We start from the raw sequence: 21330 nt of genomic DNA, 5'->3' as shown, positions 1-21330 counted from the left end.
TGTATACCAGTCCACCTGGTCTAAGAGGAAGTCAGCAAAAGCCGCATGCTGCAGACTGACGTCAATCATAAGCCACTGCACCTGACAGGAACACCTCCTCCTGACAATACACCTCTCTCTCTCGCTCATACATTCATTCTTGTGTAGATGACTACAGATTAGAGGAACTAATAAACCGTACTGAAATGCTACAGTAGTATGAGGAAGTTAGCGGCGCTGGTCTCTTAGTATTATTTCCTTTTAATTAAAATTCGTTTTAATTCTTGGATTTATTTAACATCTTGAATTTATTACAGTGAGAAAAAAAAACAAAAAACAGAATGTTACACTGTAAAATCTGTTGTATAACATGGAACCTCTACATTTCTCAAGTGCCGCTTCATCCCTTCCAGTATTACCTCACCGAATAAACAAACGCAGCCAAGGATTTCTCAACTACTACAGCATTCGCCCCGTTTCAAAGAAACGCTCGTGTTTCCGTGCAGCGCATGCTCCAGCTTGCATCTGTGATTTTCTGATGTGACGCTCCATGTGTCCCTCAAGGCCATAGTGGGGGAAATTTGATGGAATTTTCCCAGCCATTATTCCAGAGTGCTGACCTCCTAGTCAGACAAAACAGCCCCTAAAATGGTATTGTGTGGCTGGTTCAACAGGTGCATGTGTGTGTGTGTGGGGGGGTGATGTACAGTAGGAGGGAGTGCAAAAGCTATAAGACAAATTATTCTAATTATGCTGACATTAACACAAATCCGGTCAAAAGTGTGCATGCACACGTACGCCATCATCAGCGCTACGACCGTCCTCCAGTCTCCCAAGGCCTATTAACGGAAACCAGACTCAACAACGTCAAACATGGGCACTATAGTTTGGTGTGTGTACGTGTGTATATGTGTATGTGTACGGCCATGAGTATGGGAGTAATAAGTGCTTGCCATTTCCTGTGGGCTTCCACTGCTCCTGTACTAGACGCAACAATAGGCAACGTTCTGGGTTCGTGTGCAACCCATGCGTGTGTGTATGTGTGCGTGTGTGCGTGTGTGCGTGTGTTTTGCCCAGATCAATCACCAGAGTCCGGCCTGGAGATGAGTGATGGTAAATGAAAAGATGCTGGGAACAGTGTGGAGAGTCACGTAGCCAAGTCTAACACAGCGTAGGCCCTGCTACTGAACTATTCCACTGGGGTGGAAAAAAAGAAATATCTATTTCCTCCACTGTTATTTTTATTCTTTTGGATGTTTTTATGTTTGTTATTAATCTTCCGTACACATAGTACGGGCTGCATAGACTAGTCGCAGATGTGGGAATGTCAACTTAAAAAACATTGAGGCAATTCGGGGTGAGAACGCAGGCCAAATGCACTTTGTACGTCTGAAAATATTTTAAGCTACATAATGCAATACTACAATCAGCTGCTCAAAACTATTGAATTTATTTTTGAAATTTTCTTGAATTTTTTATTTTTTATTTTTAAATGGACCACTTAAGTGGAGCGCTTCGCAAAAAGTAGAGCGGTGGCAAGGTGGCGTAATACAACTTGCGTTCAAGTCAAACAGAGACTTTTGATCTTCCTAATCTTTATATAATCCCCTGAAAAAAGCTGACACACTGGCCTCCCAGGAACTCCTTTAATGGTCCAGACATGTAAAAATGGCTTGGAGTGAGATCAGGATGTGGGAAAAACTCCCGGTTATTACGAGTTCCTGTAATGTGCAAATGGTTTTCGTGAATGATTGTAAATACAGTTTCCACAAAAACTTAATGGCAAATTATCCATCAATTTTTGATCAGGCGTTCCACTTTCTGAATTTTCACAGCAACAACTGCAGTGGGCTTTGAGCCACCTCGACTGGAATAATCATTCACAAAATCACGGCCTCCTTTAAAACGTTTGCACCATTCAAATGTTTTACTGCGGCTGGGGTTTTAGTGCGTGAATGTGTATGTGCTTGAGCCCTGTGCCGAGTTGGTACTCCATTCAGGGTGTCTCCTGTTTTGTGGCAAGGGAAGAGACTCCATGCCCCCACCCTACCCGTGACCCTATCCAGGATAAGCTCTATGAAAAATGAAAGAAGACCAGACTAAAATATCCAAGAGTATTAGAGACCCTATGAAGTTAGGGTCTAGTTAAAAAGTTAGGGTCTGGGTAGCTTCTTGTCTACTTGAAGTGGATAGAGTTTGCTCTATCCACTTCAAAAGGATTTTTTTCTTCCTTCACTCATTTTTGCTGTCCTTAGAATAAAACTTTGTGTAAAAAAAGTGGCTTTTTGATCTGTGGGTTGCATTTCACTACGCAATCCCACTCAGCTAGATTAGAGTCAGATCTGTGGCACATTCCAGCTCAGAGAGGCTAATAAATTGAAGTAGGAGTTGAACATGGAGGAAAAACAAAACTCCCTGCTGTAGATATCACACCCTTCATCCATCACGAAGTTATAACAAAGCTTCTATGCCACGCTGCGCACCCTCTGTTTCCCAACCGAAGATTTCACCTGAGCCTCCTGCTCGTCCACATGAGAGGCTTTTAACAGTAAAATAATTGTTTTGCAAATTTATTGCACTGATTTATCAACATTTGTAATTAAACAACATAACCTGGGGTTCTAATCTGGAATATAAACTGTGCAATACAAAATGCCAAAGAGCATAAAAAGGGTCGAAAAATTTTAAATTTGGAAAATATGACTACTATTATCTACTAGTAAAAATCTGTAATTGTGGAAACTTCACCATATTTTGGATTTCTGAAAAGAAAAACATTGCAATAAAAACTTTTAAGATTATATTTTAATTAGGATTTTGAAAAAATCCTATTGATATAGTATAATCCATTTGCTTTGCAATTTTTTTTACTGATATTATTGTTTCTTAGAATGAAAACTACATTTGTTGTACTTTACTAGCACTTGTACACTGTAAAGTGAAAAAAAAAGCTAACATCTGACATGAGAATAACAAAGGGATGTGAACCAACTCCAGTTTAAGTTTTCTCGTACATCCCAACCAGCGCTTACAGTATTTACACACACACACACACACACACACATCAGAAAGATCACAAAGTCGAAAAAAATGCTCCCACTTCTATCTATATAATACAAAGACTCTCTCTATATATTAAGGATTATATTACAGCTACTGTAGGCAGCCAAATGACATAAGAACTGTCTCCGCATGTGAAATGCTAGTTAACGCACATTCACATTATAATGAAGTGTGATGGCTTACCAGGCAGGCAGACTCTGGTGAGGGAGGGCTGCGTGGTAGCCGGTGATCTCCTAAATGGAAAAAAGTATGCATATAATAGTGGACTTCTGCACATTTAATACATTTAACAGGATGGAACTCTAGCGTTCATGCCTCTCTGTGTTTAATGTTATGAGGGCAAACTGACCTTATACCTCAAAGGTATGAAAAAGAAAAAAGTTGAAATAAAGTCTAATATGAAATGCTGTAAATCATTTATTTATTACTTAAACAAACTCTCTAACGTTATATGGCATTTCCTGCAATATTCAGACCGATCTTCATAAACGCTTCCAAAACGAACAGCCAGTCCGCGAGATTGATTTGTTCTCCATCTGTCTGGCCCGGGACGTGACAGACTTGATTAGAACCCAACAAACGCCTCTCATGTAGTGTTGTAATTGGTTTGACGCAGCTCGTGGTAAGTCAGGAGGAAAAATAATCCCTGTGCTCAATAAAAGTGAGGTACTGCCTTTTTTTCCCTCTCCGCTCTCGGATTCCAGGTGGAAAAACGTGTCACCGAGAGGAAACCAAAAGACCTAAGCCGGCGATTAATGTCTTTTAAGTGGTCAAGGGCTAAGTGGAAATTGGGGAATGAGGAACATGTCAGACAGGGTCAGTGCACTTTATTGCCGAGTGCAGCTCCTTGCTGTGCACACACTGTCCTCTTGTGTTTCATTAAGCACACTGCAGCCTGTTAGACTCAGAGGTTCATGAGGAACACTCTCATTGCGTCTCTCTGCGTGAGGTTTTTTTTTTACGCCGCAGACCAGAATAAAATATCCAACAGTATTAGAGTATTAGAGACCCTATAAAGTTAGGGCCTAGTTAAAAAGTATAAAAGATTTTAATTATTACAAAATAAACTTTACTTAAAAATTATTTTAATATATACTGTACAGCGGAAAAAATAAGTATTTAGTCAGCCACCAATTGTGCAAGTTCTCCCACTTAAAAAGATGAGAGAGGCCTGTAATTTTCATCATAGGTATACTTAAACTATGAGAGACAAAATAATAATAGGAAAAAATCCAGAAAATCACATTGTAGGATTATTTAAGAATTTATTTGCAAATTATGGTGAAAAATAAGTATTTGGTCAATAACTAAATTTCATCTCAATACTTCGTTATATACCCTTTGTTGGCAATGACAGAGGTCAAACGTTTTCTGTAAGTCTTCACAAGGTTTTCACACACTGTTGCTGGGCAACAGGTCTTTTACATCCCTCCAAAGATTTTCTATGAGGTTGAGATCTGGAGACTGGCTAGGTCACTCCAGGACCTTGAAGTGCTTTTTACGAAGCCACTCCTTCGTTGCCCGGGCGGTGTGTTTGGGATCATTGTCATGCTGAAAGACCCAGCCACGATTCATCTTCAATGCCCTTTCTGATGGAGAAAGGTTTTCACTCAAAATCTCACGATACATGGCCCCATTCATTCTTTCCTTTACACGGATCAGTCGTCCTGGTCACTTTGTAGAAAAACAGCCCCAAAGCATGATGTTTCCACCCCCATGCTTCACAGTAGGTATGATGTTCTTTGGATGTAACTCAGCATTCTTTCTCCTCCAAACAAGAAGTTCTATTTTGGTTTCATCTGACCATTTGACATTCTCCCAATCCTCTTCTGGATCATCCAAATGCTCTCTAGAAAACTTCACACGGGCATGTACTGGATTAAGCAGGGGGACACGTCTGGCACTGCAGGATTTGAGTCCCTGTTGGCGCAGTATGTTACTGATGATAGCCTGTGTTACTTTGGTCCCAGCTCTCTGCAGGTCATTCACTAGGTCTCCCCGTGTGGTTCTGGGATTTTTGCTCACAGTTCTTGTGATCTGTTTGACCCCACGGGGTGAGATCTTGCGTGGAGCCCCAGATCGAAGGAAGATTATCAGTGGTCTTGTATGTCTTCCATTTTCTAATAATTGGACAGGTGTCTTTAATACTGATAACGAGTTCAAACAGATGCCATTACTACAGGTAACGAGTGGAGGACAGAAGAGCCCCTTCAAAAAGAAGTTACAGGTCTGTGAGAGCCAGAAATCTTGCTTGTTTGTAGGTGACCAAATACTTATTTTCCACCATAATTTGCAAACAAATTAATTGAAAATCCTACAGTGTGATTTTCTAGATTTTTTTTTCTTATTTTGTCTCTCATACAGTAGTTGTGGTATACCTATGATAAAAACTACAGGCCTCTCTTATCTTTTTAAATGGGAGAACTTGCAAAATTGGTGGCTGATTAAATACTTATTTTCCCCGCCGTATTATTAAATACTAATCAAAAATACTATGAAATACTATAAAAATAAACATAAATATATATATGAAATATAAAATATTCTTTAAAAATATTAGAAAATACTATTTAAATAGACTATAAAATAATAAACTATGAAATACTATTTGCATATACTGAACTATAAAATATCTGGAAAATATACTATAAAATACTACTGTATTACAATAAACTATAAAATAATTTTATAAACATACTATAAAATAATATTAAAACAAACTATAAAATAAACACTATTAAAATATGCTGTACTATTAAAAACGCTATACAATGCTAATAAAAATAAACTATAAAACATAAATAAAAACATATAAAATACTATTTAAAAACGGGTAATAATATAAAGGATTAATGTAGTATGGAATGTATCTTTTCATGCATTATATTTTATATTGGATGGATTTTGAATGAATCAAGAAGTTTGTGTGTTTGTGTTTTTTTTAACCAACATTTTTTTCCCCTGATGCTATATAAACTTTGAATAATAAAAGTGCACTTAAATAGTAAATATAACTTACTTGTTTGAAGTACACTGTACATTAGTAAGCACAGTAAAGTTGTTTCTGACACTTCGAAGGCTAGCCAGGACCTAGACCCAGACAGAGTGCGTATTTAAGTAAATATGTTTAATAACACAAAAGTAAACATTAACGTAAGAAAAGCCACAGTCTACTCCTGAGCAATCACACTAATGACGACAAGCATGACGTGGAAAGATAAAGTCATGTTTACCTGAGCGAAAGGCGTGACGATTAGGTCATCCCCGTGTCTGGAAGCAAAACAGGATATGATATCTTACTTAAGTCAGATTGAATTCAAACATAACAGCATTAAGTAACAGTGTGAAGGTCATCATAGCAAGACGTGAGGAATGACACCATCTCAATGTAGAATGTAGCACAGCCTAAAAAAAGGCTGCTTATGACATACTAGAGTGACTACAAATTACATAAAAAGCATGAAGCTGTACACAATCCTACATGATCCCTCGGGCTCCACAAAGCAATTCCGATAATAAGACGTCAGTGGGAACTGCGCCTTATTGTACGTAATGCCAGTTAAGTCCATCAGAGGAAATCAGGGAGCGTAAGAGACATGCTGCAGCCTGCCATCAATTCCTGCCCCTAATTCCTCTTAATGCGAGCTTCTGTAGGATTGTTTCTTTCACAAATTTGAAGCACATTACTGAAATGTTGTTATGCCCTAACATTACCCTGAAAGCTTTAAAGAATAAATTACAAGAACGACGTATAGCCATTGGCAACTTTCCCTTGTCCCCAATGTTTAAAGCATATAATAATTTTGATTATATATTTAGAAACATAAGATAAATATACTAGCAGATGTAGCATAAGATTAAATCAATACCACACGTGAGGGAGTTGTTGCTGTTGTACTGAATATCAGCAGGGTGGCAGTGCAGTCATGGATAATAGCCATGATGATATTCAGCACAACAACACTACCCCAAGTGTAATATTGCTTTTATACAGCAGTTTCACAAATAGCACTTATTATCAACAGATGATGATTTGTTTATTTATTTAACCAGATAAATGTCTAAAAGATTTACTCTATATTTACAAAATAAGGGGTTGAATCTCAAATAGTGGTTAATAGAAATGTAGTGCACTAGGGTGTAGGATCCCTTTTTCTACACTCCAAATAATGCCTAATTAAAGTTTTAAGAGAGAAGCGAGAAAGTTAGCTTTGTAGCTCATGTTAGCTAGTTAGCTTTGTAGCTCACATTAGCTGTGAACAAAACAGCACGGACGATCCTTACTGAGGTTCAGAACGACTTAGAAGCAATTACTAAGTGTTGTTTAGAATGACATAATGGTAACGTGTTTTCTAGCTTAAAGTGCTTTTGTGATTTTAAATGCTGGTTTTGGCAGGCAGCAGCTCTTCCCTCAGTACCGCCATCCGTACAGACCTACTTTCATCCATGCTGCGACTGACGTTGTTTTTTAGAACACAGTCACATGGAGAGATACATATACAGTATTTAGACTCATTTAATCTAATTGCTTGGTCAGAATTAACTGTTGTATATTTCTTATCGGAACCACAGAAACTTAATCTTAAAAAATAAAATCTTAAACCACCAATGTATTAAAACAGCTAATAAAATAGTAATTGTTAATTGATAGCCTGTCCTGTAAAGCAAAAGTATGTAATGTAATAAATTAATACTTTACTATTGGTTCTTTTCTATTTATTTATGCACAGACCAACACTGCAAAAAAAAAAAAAATCTTATGAAGTGAAAATACTTTTGATTTTAATAAAAGTTATCTAGTAAAATAAACTGTAAAAACAAGCTACATAACCACATATTTAAGGTAGAATAATCCAATAATAAGAAGTGTACTGTACAAGTAAAATATGAACATATTTAAGGTTTAATTTTTACTCATCATTTTTGCAGTGCAGCTTAGAGAAAGATGAACTAAAGCATTTGAATGTTTAGAGCTTACAGTTAAACAATTTAATCATTTGTTTAGCTTTCTGTCATCAGTTTCAGCCAAGTTTTTGATTAATATTAAGAAATAATGTTAAGTGTAATCATAGTTTAAAACTGTCATGGAGAGTAAAGAGTCGTTTATCTGTTATTGTTCCTGTTTATATTATGTAGTACATTTGTCTTGGGTTGCCGGGATCACTTTTATGGTTATTGTTGTTACTATAAGAAGTGTCATTGTTGTTGTTAATATGATCATTCTTCTTCTGCTTATTATTATTATTAGTATTATCATCATCATAACTCACAGCTCTGAGGCGACAGAGGAGTTGCGGGACATGGATTTCGGTGAGAGGTCGTAGTCGCTGTCTGAGCGGTACAGGAAGGACTCTCGCCGCTGGTTGTGTCCGGTTTGGGAGAAGTTCGGGTGCAGGATAAGCCCCGAGCCAGGAGAGGCCTGTGGATCCAAAGGACTGCATCCTGCAGAAGGCCCATTCTCCACATCAAAACTGCAACAGCAAACACAAGCAAACAATCTGCATGAGTTACTCAACACAAACATTCACAGTCTGACTGGTCAGAAACACTTTCCTCAAGTATGCATTCAACCCCTTTTAGGCAAACTTACACAAACACGACTGGCGAGATTCCAAAGTTTCATTTCCAGATCATTTTGACTCACTCATGCATTCATTGCCCTGTAATAACTATGTACTCCCAGTCAAGATCAGAAGCCCATGAGGTAGAAAAACAACCCCAATGGAACACTTGTCTATCATATTGCACCATGCACACACACACACACACAGACACACTAATTCACACCTACTGCTTATTTAAACAGCTACCAGCGTGTTTTAGCAGGGGAAAGGAAACCATCCGAACATAGGGAGAACATTAGACAGTAACCTGAGCTCAGGATAAACAGGGGACCCTGGAGCTGTGAGTTGGCTGTGATACCTGCTGCTCCAGCAGTTTTAATCATGTTGGGAAATAGTTCCAGTAAACAGTGAAGTCAACAAAACTATCAAGTAACAGTTTTGAATTTTGTCACGTCCAAAAAGTCTTCAACAAACCATGTTTTCATATTTTATATTTATTGTATTGTTTTGGGTCTGGATATGGAACCATGTAATGCTTTCCTTTTTTTTTATATTAAATACATACATACACACACACATATATATATATATATATATATATATATATATATAGCATTTAATATAAAAAATTAAATGCCATATAGTCATGAACAAATCATTTAACCTTCCAACAGCATTTAATGAATAAACACTGATCATTAAAAACAATAGCAGCAAAAACACACCACCTAGGTTTTTGCCTCTGGGGGTGGAGCCTCTGTGGCTCAGGCTTGTTTGTCCTGCACCGTCCATAGGTCAACAATGCCAGGTCAACAACCTTAAACCCGTTGCCTGCCGGGTCCTGTGTGTAGTATGCTGTGATGTGCTGAAAGTTTCGCTGTCTTTTTGTCATGGCCAGCTACTGTACTGTAGGTATGTGCTACAATGGATTTTCTGTGGGATCGAGCTGGGTGGGCTGGACTTTGGACATTGATGGGCCTCGAGTGTGCACAATCCTGTTTTGCCAGTTTACTGGTATGTAACTGGTAATGGCTGACCAGTGTAAATACTGCAGACTGTAGAGAACACTCTTGGCAAATTAGATTTTTACACCCAGAAGACAGGAAGCTACAGGGGGATGAAATGTGTGAAGTTTGGTTAAGTGGTCCCGTAAGGCTACAAAATTTTGGAAAGTCTGAAGGATTCCCACCAAGCAGGGAGGAAGCAAATCGCATCCTTCTAAGCCCTCAGGAAGTAAAGAGGGGATGGCCTTAACCCACTTCAAATGAGACACCCACACTGGAAGCGCATCATGCTTAACTCAAACAAACACTGTTCAATTTTGGATACGTGCGTATGTCATCTCAGTGGTGGCTGGAGAAAGATATTGGTGTTCTTGTGGCTCTCGCCATTTCACAGCATGCATACTGACATGCTTTTTTTCAGCCCCAAAAGCCACAAGCAGCAATGAAAGGAAGAGACAGCTGTGTTTCTGTTTTCAAACCACCTGAAAAGCCATGCTGTCTGATGGTAGTAACAGTTTCATGAACGTAGACTTACGTACATTGGTACCACACGTTGGAGTATGTTCATGCTATCTCCATATGGATTGACAATTTCTTTATTAAAAACAAGCACATTGTTCCCAATATTATGCTCTTACACTAAATACTTACAGACAACCAACATTTACTAAACACTTACTAATGCCCCATCTACAGTACATAAGGTACGAAGAGGAGCACATGCAAATACACAAACAGAAGTCTATGATAAAAGTGTCTCCTGTTCCTTAGCTGCCTGAGTCACTTTGTGATGACTACGTCAGAGTGAGCTTTGGGGTCTGACTGCAGTCCTTGTGTCTGCTAACCTTGCACATGTCTTTGAGCACCTTTAGGATGCATCAACATCCCACTATTGTCATCTCTACTTCCTGAAAGAAACCACCAGAAATGCAATGTGTTTTCAATGGTTCTTGCGAATACAATATTTAATGCTTGCTTAACAACTGCAGCAACTTGGGCCTTGAACCACTGAACTTCTGATCCTTCTGAGCCTTAACCCACTGATGCAGCATGGCCTCTTATGTTTAAATATTATACAGCATGGTATCGAACAGTGCTATATAATACGGCAGGTGTCCTATGATGCAATAGAGTCGGATAAGACCACAGCATGGTGCAGTATTATGTGCTATGTTACAGTATAGCACTAAGCAGTACTGTATGTTAAGGCATACTGTAGTAGAGAATAGTATGTATAATAATACTGTTTATAATGCTTTAGTACAGTGCAATATAGTACTCTATGGCATAGCTTGCTACAGCATGAGAAAGTGCAGTTATGTACTTCATTGCATTATATTTTACATTTACATTTACATTTAGGCATTTGGCAGACGCTCTTATCCAGAGCGACTTACATCTCATTATACATCTGAGCAGTTGAGGGTTAAGGGCCTTGCTCAAGGGCCCAACAGTGGCAACTTGGTGGTTGTGGGGTTTGAACCTGGGATCTTCCGAACCGTAGTCCAATGCCTTAACCACTGAGCTACCCCTGGCCCCTATTTTAAACGTCACATAGTGTGCAGCATCAATTTATAGCATGGTGTAGCATGAAGCATTATGGTTCCCTTAAAGTATAAAATAATACAGCGTGGTGTAGTTTTTAACAGCATTTTATCTTATGATGTGGCATGGTAGTATATTGCAGTATTGTTCAGTTTTGTACAGTAAAGATGCACTTGTTGGCTGACGCATGGTGCATTTGTATTGTCCTAAAAGATATTTCTACTATACCTTATCTACTGCACCATACAGTACAATACACTATTGTATGGTGCAGTAGATAAGGTATGGTACAATGTCTTACATTGTTGCACAGTACATTAGATGGCAATATGGAAATATAGCATATGCAGTATCATAATGTATGATACAATATAGTTCGGGATTGTGCAGTATGGCACGATTTACAGTATTAAACACAATGCAGTATGGTACAGAATGTCTGAATGATACAGTTAATTATGAGATGAAACATCTGGTCAGGTCTCACACGCCATAATTTTGAGGAACATATTACTTTAGGGAACATATTATGTTGCTTTCCAGGAAAAGTGCAGGAAGCTGGGTAATGATTTTGCTTCAGATTACTGTCACTATGAAAGCAAGCTGACCTGGGGAGGTAAAGACCGACTGCTTCCTACATACTGTGAGAAAGTGTGAGATCTTTGCGACCTGATTAAAAAAAGTTCTCCAGAGAAGCAGGACGCCCACTCTTTTCACCCTGGGGGAAAACAATCTGTCTCTGGGGATGCGCTGTTTTCTGAGTCACTCTACACCCCCAGATGACAACAGGCTTGAAAACAGATACAAGGAAGTAAGAGTCATGACCTTGTCTATTGGATATGTCAACATAATGTCAAGTCTTAGAGTAAGGGCAAAGGCGTTTTACTGTATAATGTTACATACAGTTGTAGTATTTCATAAGAAATTAGATATACGCTGCCAGTCAAAAGTTTAAACAAACCTTTTAATTCCATGTTCTTTCCTGATTTTTCTTTCTACACTGTAAAACAATTCTAAAGGCGTCCAAAATATGCAATAATCTCCTTTAAACAGCTACTTATGCTCTGTAAAGCCTTTATAGCGGCTCTAATCTGAGGCTTCTAAGGCTGGTAACTCTACATGAACTTCTCAGCTGTAGCAGAGGTAAGTTTTGCTGGCGCTTCCCAGGGGAGGGTTTCATGAGAGACAGTTTCATCATGGTGCTTGATGGGTTTTATAAATGCACTTGACAATACTGTTCTTGCAAGTATAATTGTTCTATTTTTAATTATACTGTCTATATATATATATATATATATATATATATATATATATATATATATATATATAAATTTGCACTGTTTATTGTAAATATTTGAGTATTGGTTCAATAAGTAGAGTGTTTTGCATATTTCATTCTAAAGTGATGACTAACATTTTTTTAAGAAGCTCCATTAGGGTTACACTAGGGTTGTCGTCATACATACATTATTTTTGGTATAGAAATTATACATTTTAATGATAATTTTTAAAAAATTGAGTGTTGACTAACAGACTATATATCATTTTTTAATGCTGATAAATTATGATCAACTACAGTAACAGGATAATTTACCAAAATGTGCATAAATTTAACAAAATTTCATCATAGAAACAGCAACTGAATGTTTAAATTAAAACAACTAAAAGAGAAGGGTTTAAAATGTGCGTAAGCTATTTTTGACATTTGGATGACAAATATGAGCATGTACAGTATTGTATGATGACTCAATTTTTAGAAATTATGACAAAATTTCTCAAAATTATAACTAATGTAATCAAAGATGTTTGGTTACCGCGCCCTTTGTTTTTACACATAATACAATTACAATATTATACCACATAATAGACAACATTTTAAAATATTTTACACATAATATACAATATATATCTTTACACATGTGGTGAATTTCAATGTAACACCTACAGTATGGAGCACTTTTAAAAACATTTATACAAACACACTAAAACACATGAGCGCACACTAATTTACTACATTTGCATTTTATCCATTTGTACAGGAAAATTTGCATTTAGTTTTTCTATACCTTAATAATCCAGGGCCTTACTCTCCTGACCTGCTTTATTGCATCACATAGTAAAGACTCCCACAATCTTAGGGTCGAACAGAGGCTTAGCCCAGGGATGCTGTTGAATGAATTTGGCAGGACATGCGTGTAGGAAACAAGGAGTAAATAACTTCCAATGCTTTGGATAAAAAGAAGTGTCTGTGCCTTTTCACATAACAATGTCATCTTCCATTTAACTTGGACAAGAGACTTACAGGAACTTGTTCTCGTTTCTGAGTAAGTAATCACACACTGGGCAGTATCCTGTATACAGCCCATTTATACTCTGAGTAATTAGACAGGAATCTAGTATCAGGTTCTATTGAACTGCTGTGTACGAGTGTGTTTGTGTGTTTGGAGATGCTTACGCAGGAAAAATACAATCAGCTCCACAGTTAAAGTCATCCCTGGTATGACCATCTAAATATGGTAACAATAACCTACTGTATGTGGTTAATTACCTTACTATTAAATATTTTTGATTTATAACAATACATTTTTGGTCAGTGTGTTTCACATGGAAAGCACTAAATACCTGCTTAAAACATGTTTATTTTAAGCAAAACAAGCAGGACATCCCATGCTCTATGGTTTATGAGCTACACCATACTTCAATAGCTATGTTTATGAATTCTTCCTGCCGATGAGAAAATGTTATCACGCTAATGCCATTAGTTTGCACTAGAAATAAAAAAATATATTAATAATTATTGTTCAATAAATAGTTTGTGAGACAAAGGTTTTCTTACTTAAAAACTCACTTTATGAATCCCCTGGCTCAGGCAGCATTGGTCAGTGTGTACTGAATCAAATAGCTTGTAAATAGTTGAAGCTTATCAGGTGTTAAAAACTAAAGGTCAAAAGTCAATTTGAAGTCAATTCTGCACGCTGAAAATGAATCACCTTGGGCAAACAGCAAGCAAGCAACCAAACAGGCTACATGAAGGAATGTAGGTAGGAATGTAGGTAGGTAGGTATGTACAGTAGGTAGGTAGGAAGGCAGGTATGTAGATAGATACTGTAAATAGATAGATAGATAGATAGATAGATAGATAGATAGATAGATAGATAGATGCAGTTGAGACAGTTGCAAAAGTAGAAAAAATTACATGTTGCTTCACTTAATAGAAATAAATACTCCCTGTAAATGAATGTAAATCTTGGGTAACTTTAACACAGTTCTGTGAAATGGCTTCTATAGAAATGTTCTGGTGATGGGTTAGGACTATGGGTTATGGTAAAAGTTTCATGCCAGATATACTATGCATAACCCTTTGCATTCCAAGTTTGAAAAACAGTGCTAAGAGTACACCCCCTAGTAGCTGAAATTCCCTGACCAGGAATAAAATCCAGGCCATTGCGCTGTCTATGCCATCGCTATTAAGTCCATCAAGGAACCTAGTATTCCTTCTACCAATCTACAGACTGTTGCTCGTTCTGAAGAACTCTCTACATTGTTTAATCCAAAATACTTCATTGGGGCGAACTTCTTCAGAACTTCAGTTCAACATCCTTTTTAATTACCTGGAAATGACAAGAAACAATGCACCTGGAAAGGAATAGAAAGGATGTGAAAGAACTCCCTCGATCAAAGAAATGACCACAGTCCTCCTTGTCAATGAAACTTACTGTAGCAGGTCTGGAGACATGGAGGATTGAGAATTAAAGAGAACCTCAGTATTCTTTTAATACTGAGCAATGCTGTGTAAAGTATTAACAAGGCTAAAAAGAGCTCTTGTGTAAAAAGAAATAGTTAAAATTATTTAACTTGTTACGACGTAAAAGTTGGACTGAGTTTAGAACTGAAATTTTATAGAAATTCCCCAGATCTTTTTGCAGGGCTTGGTAATATTCTTTAGCTTTCCTTTAATGGCTGAATTTTGTACTAGTGTTAGTGATAAGTAAGTGAAATATAGTTTTGTTAATTATTACTTAAAACAAAAAGATAACCAGTTTAATGTTAGATTTTAAGTGAGATAAAAGAATTGTTGCCAGAAGTGCCATTGATTCTGGAGCATACTACAAAACGCCATGCAGCCTATTTAATTATGGCCTATTAAAGCATGTCCATAAAAGATTAATCTTATTTAATCACATACACATTACAGCACAGTGAAATTCTTTTCCTCACATTATCCAGCGTGTTAGAAAGATTAGAGTGCAGGGTCAGCTGTGGTTCGACTCTCCCTGTAGCGGACAGCGTTAAGAGCCTTGCACGAGAGCCCAACAGTAGCAACTTGGTGAAGCTGAGGCTTAAACCACCAACCTTCTGATCAGTAATCCTAAACCCTTGCCCCAACCCCCCATCCCCCCCCCCCCCCTGGGCTACCACTCCCTGGTCACATCATCTCATAACCAAAAAGATCAAAACATTACAACAGAAATAATGGATGAACCTGGAGCTATTGTTTACAACTATGACCTGTGACGTTAAAAAGCTGTTATCCCTATTATAAATAGCATCTAATTAAAGCACTTATGCATGTAATTATGAGTAATGCTTAGCCGGGAGCCTAAGAGAACAAAATTAGTCCTGCTCTCTGGGTGTTCTGACAATCAAGTACAGCAGGCCAATCACAAGTCGCCTGTTTGCTCATGTATACAAAATAGCATCGTGCAGCTCATCGTTAAACAAAGTTGCATAAGCAGCAGTATGAGAAGGTACGGTAGCTGATGAAGTACAGCTGCACACGGTGGTACATTTCAGCTTTCATACTCACAGGAGTGAGTTTAGCTATACACTCACACTAAACAGGGAAGACCCAAAAGTATGTTAGTATGTTGAACTTCGATAGCTCAGAACAATTCCATAAGTACAACAAAACCTACACTAGATACAGTTACTTGTGTAATTTTCACGTTATACAATACTCGATCTTTTATACTATACTTGATCTTTTTCATTATTGCCTGCTGAAGAGTCTGTGTGTAATACCACAAAGGATTTCAGTGAGAGCAGTAAAAATAAGAAGTGTTTAACAATGTGACAATCTATTTATTAAACACCCAGACTTGAGGAGAAGAAAGAGCTGTTTGGAGAACTTTCACATTTCATGACGTTCGCAGGTTCGACACATGACTGTGGGAACGTAGGGGACTTTTCGGCCAGGGAGAAGCATTTCTATAGCTCTGGGAAATGGGCCGTTGAAAAAAGAAACCAGAAACAGAGAAAGAGGGAGAAGGATTGTACTGTACAAATATGATCCAGGAGAACTAGAAGTGCTGCGAGCTTTGTCATAAAATTTCAGCACGAGGCAACTCTCTTTCCATGAGATACTTTCATGTGCATACTTTAGCTCTGTAAATGGCTCTGATCAGGGTAATGCCTGTGTCTGTGTGTGTGTGTGGAAGTAGATGTGTTTATGGTTTCATGTGCAGGTGTTCTAGTTCTCCAGGGAAATATGCCCCCCGAAGAAGATATATAAGATCGCAACTTAGTGGATTAATGTAAGTAAGGGTGAAAGATTAGCTATATACTGTATAAGAGTAGTATCAACAGTGAAACTCTCATTTACTCTAGATTCAATATGTGTGAAGTGAAATATTTCAAACCTTTTTTCTTTTTATTTTGATGGATACCCCTTACAGCTCAAGACAATAAAAAAATATAGAAAAAAAAGGACATGCCATACATTCTAAACAAGTATATTAATTTATGCACCCGGTATTTGGGGGTGGCTTCTTTAGCACAATTAGCAGCCTTCAGCTCATGTGTATTAGTGGGATGGGGGTTTCTCACCTTTTTCTTGATAATATCGAGTTGGCTGGCCGATCAGGCACAATAATATCATGGTCAACAACGTAGTTTTGGTACTGTGGGCAGGTGCTAAGTCCTGCCGTTAAAGGAAATCAGCATCTCCATAAAACTTGTCAGCAGACGGAAGTGCTGTAAAATGATGATACTATAATAATGATGAGACACAATGAACCAACACCAGCAGATGACAAGACACTTTAAATCATCACTGGCTGTGAAAACCTCAACCTGGAGTTCAAACAAATTGGATTCACTAAAAGGATTGGATTCAGTTCTTTTTCTCCTTAGTCCAGATAGGATGCTTCTAAATGGACTGATACTAGGAATGCAATAGCTTATTTCTTAAAGAGATGTCTGTTTGTGGTGGCTCTTGATGCACTGACACCAGCATCACTTCACTTCTAGTATAGCTCTCCCAAGGTCTTGAATCAACTTTGCTTGACAATCTCCTTAAGGCTATGGGCATTCCTCCTGCTTGTGCACCATTTCCTTCCATAATTCTCCTTTACAGTCAACTTTCTATGAATATGCTTTGATACAGCACCTTCTGTGGCTTACATTCCTTGTAGAGGCTGTCGGCGATCATCTTCTGGACAACTGTCAAATCGGCAGAACTAGACCGAGAGGTATCGAATACTGAGTTTGGGTTTTTATGAACTGTAGGCCATAATAACTAAAATGAAAACAAAAAAGGCTTGAAATATTCCCCTTTTCATGCAATGAATCTGTTTTTAAATTAAAGCAAAAAATCGTTTTTTTTTTCTTTTTACGATATTTTAATTTTATATATACATACACTTTACAGTATGTCAATGTTGAGAGTTAACAGTTTAAGTGTTGGTACTAACACGTGCTACCCTCAGCAAGCTTAGCAAACAGTCTGTGTAAGCAAAACATAATAAAGTGTCTTAAATCAACACTGTAACCAGTCATGCTTCAGAAATATTTACAGACTATGAAGCAGTTTCCGTTTGGCCACTATGAAGGACGTTTGAAGCACAAAAGAACGTTCACCGCATACCACATGGGCCGCAAAAAAACCTGCTCCAATCCTAAACCAAAAGTGTGGACGAGAACAAAACCACCAGGTACTGATACTAAATCTGCTGGCATGTCGTTTCCAATGAAACCATAAACTTTAACGACACAGTGAAGCACCCTAGGTGTAAACACAACATTCATATATATATATATATATATATATATATACAGTATGTCCAGTACAACATCTGGCCTACCATGTACATACGCACATGCTGTACAAACACAGAAGGAAAGCTCACGAGTGTAAAAGCTTTATTATGTTAATCAAACAATAGTCATATACAGAAGCCATACAGTAACACAACCCTATTGTAAATTTATCAGCTAGTATGATTAGTGTACACAATTAATAGGAGTTGTAAACATGGCATTACTTTTAGGTAAAGAATATTAAGGACATTAGAGAGTGGGTTTTACCCCGAGATAAAACAGTTTCACTTAATGTTATAGAATGTTCACAAAAAGGGACAGTCCTAGTTATCACTTACCTCATCAATCCTATTACCATTCATTGTGTCATGGTCTGTTTCTTCCTGCCTGACATTAATAACACGAACAAAAATAATACAACCACTCTCAGTGTGTCACATTACAGAGAAACACAACACCATCCAGCTTGAAGACTTTCTCACGCTGAGAAATTGAAACCCAACAGCTTTATCTCTGCATAATCCATTTTCTCCTATAAATATCCCTAGCTTAATAATTAAGGATGTGCACTTAAAAAAATATATACATCTGTGAACTGTCTTGTACTATAGTCTACGTGCACTACTGCATTAGAAAACTAACCAACCGTCTTGATGAGTGTAAAACTGAAACTAATCAAGATTAGAACTGAAGATTGTCTAGATGGAAAATTGTTGACCTTAAAAATCTAGTGAAATAATATATACTGTATTATATATTTTTTTTAAATACAAAGCAAATATAATAATATTAATGGCTATTTCTAGACACATTTTAGTTTTTTAGTGTAAATTTTTAAGAATTTCTTTCTTGGAACGCTTTATTCTGTCTACAGGGTTGCAGGGGGCCTGGAGCCTATCTCAAGAAACCCTGAATGGGGTGCCAATCCATCGCAAAGTACAGACACTCACACACTTATTCACACACTTTGAGCAATTTGGGGAAAGCCAATTAAGTCTAATCTGCATGTCTGTGGACTACCCGGAGGAAACCCAGCAAGCAGGGTGAGAAATTACAATCTTTATGCACACAGACCCGAGACGGGAATCGAACCAGAATCCTCAAGGTGCAAGGTGACAGCGGTAACCACTAAGCAAAATTATCTTACAAAAAAGATCAAGAAATTTAGGCTTAAACATTTAAAAATTTGTCTAAAAATAAGTGTTATTATCTTTAATTTGGTTTTCTTGTAATCTTATATCAAAAGCTTGCAGCTCTCTGAATAGAATCACTTGCTGAGATATCACTTTTCGCAGTGTTCTGTGATGTCTCGGATCCTCAGTGCAGCCAAAAGAGCTACTATTAATACTCCTAGTCAGCACTCTAGGCTTATCTTCGAGCAAACGCAAAGATTTAAAAGGTTTCTCTGGGTTGTCTCTCTGCAATGACCTGTAATGCGAACTCTATCAGTGTTAAATAAAATTCTGCACTCTAAATACATGAGTATTTTTATACAGACTGCAGTATCACATCCTTTTACATTCAGAGACCTAGGTACACTACTTGTATGCATATATATTTATATACATACACATACACACACACGGAACATTTGGTGTTTGTAGAGAGCGTATAAAAATGGGATATACTGCGCAAAAATAAGGCCATTTCTAAAATGAAATGAGCTAAATGAACAACTTTTACTTCCTTTTCACACAAAACACAACACCCAAAAAAAATAAAAAATTAACGCTGCACATATTGCTAATGTAAATTCCAGGGCTCAGCACAAACCCAGCACTCAAATGCACAAACACAGCGTACTGTACAACAATCCATTCCCTTGTCACTAAGGGCAAAACATAATCTCCTTCACCAATCCCATGACCAATAAAATAATACCTTCATGAATTTAGGCACGCAATTCACAATGCAAGAAAAAACACAGGTGTAGTACATTCTCACTGTCATGTCTGTGAAACCTGGGTTTGTTTATGAACTGAAACTAAGCGTGACGTAGACAATACAGGAATGAATCACACTACTGCTGCGTTCCCGCACCGACCCCCCCCCCCCCCCCCCCCCCCCCCCCGGCTGACTCAATCTGTTTGTCAGATTATACACCGGCTTAGAAATATATGTACAGAACTTCGCCCATGACCCGAAATGTGACACGGAGAAAGAGACAGAAAGTGTGCGGTGCGGACACATGAAGCCGAGCACTTTTGCTCCACATCGTGCATGAGTCGGCCTAGTTTCAGCTGAGAGACTTCAACTTTCCTGTGGTGTGACAGCCCGAGGCATGACAGACATGCAAATCTGCCAAACGCACAAAGGAAGAGAGGGAGTGTGAAAGTCAGAGATAAACATGTAAATCAGTCACAGAGACACCGAGAGGGACGGATGCAGGGAAGACGGACAGAATGACTCGAAGAAAAGGAGAGAAGAAAAGTGTGAGAACGAGCGTGTCCTGACCTGAAGGTGGAACTGTGCAGCCTCTTCACCACCTCTTCACTGAAGTCGAAGTAAAGCCTGCCCTTGTGACAGGGCGACCGCCGGTACATGGCCCTGAGACGCACTTACCCTGCACACTCTAGCAGCATCGGTCCTGCATGACTCCATACGCCGACACACTTACACACACTCACACACACACACTTACACACACACGCCCACTGGGCCCTCCCACTGAGCTGAACTCCATTCTCTAGCCACTTCCTCCCCAAGCTACACTATGAGGCTCTCAGACTCACAAAAAAAATGCAAAAGGGGAAACACGGAGCCACGCTCGAATCCGGGACTGGAGTCTCATTTATCTGATTGCATCTGGATGAAGTGTGCTTATAGCCTTTTAATAAAGTGCACAACATATGATCAGAACACACAAACACACACACACACACACAAGCAAAACCAACTGACACATGGCATAGCGATGCATGGCAGCCAGATGTAGGTAATGAGAACACAGAGTGTCAGAGACGCGTCTCATAACTTAGTAAAAACTGTTTGTTTCTTTATTTATTTAGATATTTATTAATTCCCCTTCAAGGCCAGCTGTTGAACTCACTAAACATGTTCTACAGGTTTTCTTACAAAGCGGTGCCAACAAAGCGCCCTTGTGAGCTTGTGGTTTGAGGTGTGACGGTACTGTGTGG

The 21330-nt window shown here is 38.1% G+C and overlaps 1 protein-coding gene across 3 annotated transcripts in view; it reads right to left on the bottom strand.

Moving 5' to 3' along the window:
* Positions 1-21330, bottom strand: part of pde4ba (phosphodiesterase 4B, cAMP-specific a) — a 169535-nt gene that overhangs the window by 42871 nt on the left and 105334 nt on the right. For 2 of the 3 annotated variants that reach the window (XM_053497917.1, XM_053497918.1), the window contains 4 exons: positions 8313-8513; positions 6276-6312; positions 6062-6132; positions 3226-3275 (listed from right to left, as the gene is read on the bottom strand). In XM_053497917.1, coding sequence (XP_053353892.1) covers positions 3226-3275; positions 6062-6132; positions 6276-6312; positions 8313-8513 — 359 coding nt within the window. Of the gene's footprint in view, positions 1-3225; positions 3276-6061; positions 6133-6275; positions 6313-8312; positions 8514-20647; positions 20797-21330 lie in introns of those variants that run through there. The other variant, XM_053497919.1, reaches the window with a different exon arrangement.

The sequence above is a fragment of the Clarias gariepinus genome, chromosome 6 (assembly GCF_024256425.1).
Source record: "Clarias gariepinus isolate MV-2021 ecotype Netherlands chromosome 6, CGAR_prim_01v2, whole genome shotgun sequence".
NCBI lineage: Eukaryota > Metazoa > Chordata > Actinopteri > Siluriformes > Clariidae > Clarias > Clarias gariepinus.
This window is presented reverse-complemented; position numbering and strand designations above follow the sequence as displayed.